Source organism: Anastrepha ludens, chromosome 3, assembly GCF_028408465.1.
Source record: "Anastrepha ludens isolate Willacy chromosome 3, idAnaLude1.1, whole genome shotgun sequence".
Classification (NCBI taxonomy): Eukaryota; Metazoa; Arthropoda; class Insecta; order Diptera; family Tephritidae; genus Anastrepha; species Anastrepha ludens.
This window is the reverse complement of record NC_071499.1, coordinates 105980544-105986543: the sequence shown is the minus strand read 5'-3', so window position 1 is coordinate 105986543 and position 6000 is coordinate 105980544. Positions and strand designations below refer to the sequence as shown.

Below are 6000 nucleotides of genomic sequence, written 5' to 3'. Positions count from 1 at the left end.
CTCAACAAATGGTCACAAAGCCAGGATTGACGCCTCGAAAGGTTATGCTGTGTGTTTGGTGAGATTGGAAAGGAATCATCCACTATGAGTTGCTCCAGCCAGCTCGAACGATTGATTCTACACTTTACTGTCAACACTGATGAGATTAAAGCAAACAATCGAAAAAAAACGGCCAGAACTGATCAGCAGAAAGGGCGTCGTCTTCCATCAGGACAACGCTAGGTCACACAAATCTTTGATGACTCGGCAAAAACTGGGAGAGCTGGGCTGGGAAGTTTTGATGCATCCACCATATAGCACTGACCTTGCACCATCGGACTACCATTTGTTTTGGTCAATGCAGAACTCCCTTAATGGAGTAAAGTTGGCTTCAAGAGAAGCCTGTGAAAATTACTTGTCGCAGTTTTTCGCCGAGAAACCACAAAAGTTTTACACTGATGGAATAATGTCTCTAGAAGAAAAATGGCAAAAGGTGGTCGACCAAAATGGTACATATTTGGTTTAATAAAGTTCATTATAAATATAAAAAAAATGAGTTCAAGTTTGATTAGAAATACGAAAAAACTTTTTCGACTACCCAATATAATACTGGGATCGCAAGATATAGAATCGCTTAGTTTAATAATAGAAGCTGAAAATTTATCACAAAGGTGTATAAAACCATTGCAAAACAATTCTTGTTACTGACTCCTACTTCGAAACAATCTTTTTTGCGTTTAAAGAACTTCCAATTTAGTTTGGGATGCAGTTCGCCTTGCAAATTAACTCCAACGAACCAGCCAAAAGAATTAAGCTCGTTTTCCAAGGAATTTCTGTCTGAATTTTCTTTTACGTGTAATTTCTATTTTCGCTAATTTCTATTCTGTGTCAAATTAATGTAACCTTAACTATAATCATTAGACTTTCTCTGTTTACTTTCAACACCTGCACTCTTTCACTTCTTTGGCACCAGTATACATACTTTTAATTTTTCGCTTCTGTAGGCATTATTACAAATACAACTATAATATTCAATCTTTTAGTTTCAACAACGATTATCTTTGGTTTTAAATTGAGATCCAATAAAACGTTACATATGTATGTATCTTTGTATATTCACCTAAGCCTGCTACAAACTGCTTTTATAGCTCCTTTAGTTAGTTTCCTTCTTTGACGAGGCTTCTAAATACATAACCACTTATATAACCACATACTTATGCATGTATGTGTATAAGCACGCGCCTTTACATTGTATTAGTGAATGTAAATATATTCGCATGCATATCGCACATGTATGTGCGTAAGCTTGAGTTTCTTATGACTTGGGTTCCTGACTGCGCCAGCAGCAGAAAACATTATATCCTAATTATAGATTTGTTTGCGTACCCGTGCCACTGCCTCCACCAGTTGTGGCTGCTGTTCCGGCACCGACGCCGACACCGACACCGCCGCTACCAGCACTGACCCCACCACAGTCCCTGGTACTTAGCACGCCCACTGTATTGACTGACAGGCCCAACCCACCATGCTGTATTGGCAGTCCAGCGCCGCCAGTTAGTAGATCGTGCTCGGTTTTGGCCTGTCGCAGCCAATTGCGTAAATCTCTGGTACGCTCCACCAGACTGGTGGTATAGTTGACGGCACGTGGGCTTTGCGAAACAATGGTATTTGCTGCAAGTACAGCACCACCCATGGAATTCTGCATACGTCCAGTAGCTAGTTGGCGATACGTTTCCAAGCGATCGGCCAAAGTTGGTATGGATTGGGGCGCATGCATAACCGTGCCAACGGTCTGAGGGTGCGCATGTGGTGTTGTAGGTGTGCTGACACCAGCCGAGAGCATGTGCGACCAATTTAAATCAGAGGGCGAGATCATAGGAATACCTAGAAATAAATTGGTTTAACATTGCATTGTAATAGCGCATATCAAAACGGTTCACTTGCATTACCTCCATGCTGCTGACTTTTTCCCAATATGTCGAGTATTTCCCGTATCTCCGCATTGAGAATTTCTAGATTTTGTATGCACTCGGTTGATTCCTGGTGATAGGTTTCTTTGCGCTTGTGCAAATTATGTGTGTCGCCGCCACTCGCAAAATCAGTGCTACTAAAGCCGGAACTTGAATGCGATGAGAGATCACTGAGCGTCGCATCATCCTTCTGCTCTACACCCAACAAGTCCATAGTGGGCTTTTCCTTCTCGTAAATTCTCAAAAGGCTCTGCTCTAAGTGACGCAAACGTATTACCTTCTCGCCCAGTAGCGCGCGTGTGCGATGCAAATTTACTTCCATTTCAGTCAATTCTTTTTCCTCTTGTATGACCTGGTCTAGTGAGTGACGCGTTGTTGAAGCCTTATGGCGTTGCTTGATCTCACGTTGGCGTGCGCGGAAGTTGGTGCGTTGTGTGCGTAACGATTCTTTGGCACGTCGCACACTATCGCGCTCCAAGTGTATGCGATGTTTGAAGAACTCAAGCTCTGAACTATTACCAGCACCGGCACGATCGTTGGATATATCTGAGAATGGATAGCGCAAATGGTATGTGGTGTCGAGTGTATTGTCTGGAAATTGATCTTCTAAATCTTCTAGCTTCTGCAGTTGGTGACGCAAATTCTCAACTGGTGTGCATGGTCGGTCGGTCTTGTAATTGTCCGAGTTCAAACGTGAAGTTGAGGCAGACTTCATGCGGGAGAATACCTTTTTGCGTTGCCCATTGCCACGTCCATTGTTATTGTTTTCTTGATTACATTGGAAAGCAGCCTCTGAGTCGGAGTTTCCGTTATCGCTCAAAACTGGAGCGGGCAAATATCGTCCCTTACTGTAGTTATTAGATATGGTCGTGTCTGACTGGCTAATCGAAGTAGTTGTATCATCTTGCACCTGTAAGTGCTTTATATACTTAGAAGCAATGCCCGGCTTACGTACCATCGGCATATGTGTGCGGTCATTTGAGCGGTCGCGCCCAGTGAGGCCATGTTCCTTGTTGTTGGTCAGAGGTGTTAAATGAGTTTTAGGTGGCACTGGTGGCTTTGGGCCCTTACCACCTAACACTGAATGAGGTATTGCACCAACACTGGTACCACCATGCTCTTGACAAGAAGTTGACAATGAAAGTGAACGATTCTCGCTGTTGCCGATCGATGGTTTATTTGATATGGACCTTTCAGTCTCTGAGCCCGTTGTAGTAGTATTCGTATGCAGGCTTTGTTGGTGCAACGCCTGCGCTTCTCGTCGCCGATTGCGTCGCTCCAAGGAAAGTTTGACATCTGTTTTCAAACGTACATATTTCTCTTTCAAACAACGATACTTATCTTCCAGTAAGCGCTTCTCACAACGTACCTTCTCATACAATCTATCTTCGCCTGTTTCGCGCATGCGCTGCCGTTCCAACTCTAGTTCGTGCGCTAGTTTATCCCGCATCTCTGAATGTTTGCGCGCATGTTCTTTTTTGATGATTTCTTCTTCACTTTTCAGATCTCGTTCGAGATCCTGCAATATTTCAGTATGATTCTTCTGCAGTGTGGCCATATGCGCCTTGTGCTCATCTACTACTACTTTACGTTTCGCGTTCAACTCTTCCTCCAATTGAGTGCGATATTCACTCAAGCGCGTGTGGAATGTTGCCTCCATTTCTTGTCGATGTGCGCCCAATCGTGAATCGTACTCTTGGCGTATGCTCTTCAGTTTTTGCTCGTGGTCGAGTTTGATCGCATCTATTTCGCCTTGAAGTTCATACTCCAAACGCTCACGTTCTTCCTGCAGTAATACTTCGTTTTGCTTTTCCGCCTTTTGGCGAAGAATTTCGTACTCCTTGTCATTTTCCTGCTCGATTCGTGGGCGGCTGCATGATTCTCGTTCAGTTTTGTCAGCATCTTTTTTCAGAAATCCAACAAGCTTCGAAGCCACCTTCAATGTCCGCAAAGCAGATTTCTCTTGAATAGACTTGGTCTCAACTTTCTCAGTGTCAAGATTATTTTTCGGTGCTTTTTCTTCCGATTCAAATGGATTAACTGCAGGTATAATCGAGTTCACGGAATCCTGTTCGGATTTATTAATAATAAAGCTACGCACCGAACTGCCCTTTGACTCAGAGTCGGTATCCTCGTACAGCGGTTTAATGGTTGTGGAACTGTCTTTTAGCTTTTCAAGGTAACTCACCACAGATGCGGGTTGAGGTATGCTACCAGATTCAGTGCTTTGTGAGCGTACCAACTCAGAGAGTTTAGCGCGATCTCGTTCTGGCAGGTCCATTGAAAGGCTTTGTGCCTTCAGCATTTGTATGGTTTGCGCCTTTGGTACCGCTATAACTTGTATATCCTTCACATGTTTCTCATCATTGATCAAGAATGGATTAAGACTACGCAATGGTACTCCACCTTCAGCGCCTAGTGCACCGTATCCCACACAGCCATCAACTTCATCATCATCATCGTCATCCTCTTCATCCCAAGGATCATCGTCTTCCGCTTCATCGTCGTCCGAACCTACTGATACTTCTGGACTTTGGGTCATCTTTCGCGAACTGCTCGGTTCTTCTTCTGGTGAACCGCGCATTTTTGTTTCTTCCAAATTGAAACGTACACTCTTTTTGTCTTCCAAACCACCATTTTCTGGATCCTCCTTCTCGAATCTTCGACGCATATCTGTTAAACTTGAATCGCGCAATATGCCCTTCACACCCGGTGGTGTACCGGCCATACCTTCAACAACGATATTACTCGAGTTCGTATTCATGAGCATTGCTGCCGTCGCTTGATTCAGACCTGCTTCCATCTGCTTTCGTGACTTTAGAAACATCGCACCAGTACCCGATAACACAAAAGCACGTTTATCTGCAGCACCAGCCGCTCCCACATCTGGTGTTTCACTCTTATTTGCAGCTGCCAACTTTGAGGAGAAACTCTCGCCACCGAATTTCATAGCTAGTGAGATTTGTGGATTTGTTTTGGATACTTCAAAGCGTGAACCTTTTACCGGCTGGAAAGTCAATCCGAAATTTTTACTTCTGGATTCCAAAAAACGACTAACACCACCACTAAATCCGCTAGTACTTGTGCTATTAGAAGTCGAACCTGAATTACTCGATAATCCTAGACCCATAATGTTAGAAACATTACTGGCAATACCACCACCACCAATCGTGCCACCGACAGCACTATTGGCAGACCGTACGGTGCAATTCGTATTGACATTGCTCACCGGCGAAGACATTTCATTTGTATTGTTTGTGTTGTCACATTCATCATTGCCTTGTAGGCTGCGTATACCTGAGTCCAGCTGCGACGCATCGTCGGAATTGTCTATCACGGGTGTGGCCGCTATCGCTGCGTGCTTTTGCCGCGCCTGTTCAACCATCTCACGGTACACCACATCAAGCGGATGGTCCCATTGCGATTGCTTTGTTTTTGTATTGTAGTAGTAGTGCCCACATTTCTCCTCGGAATAACTGAAAGAGAAATTGTCGTAATTGCAAATTGTGTTTTCATTATAAATATAGAAACATACATACATATATACGAGTATATATAATATAAGCGTGCGCTAGGTAATAAATGTAAGGGATTCTCGGCAAGGTAAGTTTGAAGGAAATATTATGAAGAGAATTTATATTTTTATTTGAGGTTATAAACATGTGAAGTTGCCATTAAAATTTGTGATTGTGAATTCTTTTAAGATCTTTGAGTTGTCAATGGTCAGCTACCACGATTGTACAGACAGGTGAGATATCTGGGAGCCATACTAGATGCTGGGCTGAATCGTGAAAATGAATGTCGAAAAAGATATAAAAAACTGTGTGAGCTTCACCTTTTACTACTGCAAGCCACTTTTTAGGAAGTCAAGGGCTCCTCAAGTAAAAATAATCTTCAAATGGATTCCAATAGGGTGGAATAGAACAACTTGTGTATGAGGAAATAATTAAGTTCATTCTTTATTCGAAAGGCGCATTGTTCAAACCTCCACCTCAACTACGCACGATGGCACGAATCCGAGAGATGCAATCTTCAACACACACACACAGCC

The 6000-nt window shown here is 43.3% G+C and overlaps 1 protein-coding gene across 1 annotated transcript in view; it reads right to left on the bottom strand.

The window, feature by feature from the left end:
- Positions 1 to 696: 696 nt before the first annotated feature.
- LOC128858701 (centrosomal protein of 164 kDa) overlaps positions 697 to 6000 on the bottom strand; it is a 38160-nt gene continuing 32856 nt past the window's right edge. The window contains exons 3-4 of the mRNA XM_054095174.1: positions 1929 to 5425; positions 697 to 1863 (exon numbers count right to left, since the gene is read on the bottom strand). Coding sequence (XP_053951149.1) covers positions 1346 to 1863; positions 1929 to 5425 — 4015 coding nt within the window. The 3' untranslated portion in view covers positions 697 to 1345. The remainder of the gene's footprint in view (positions 1864 to 1928; positions 5426 to 6000) is intronic.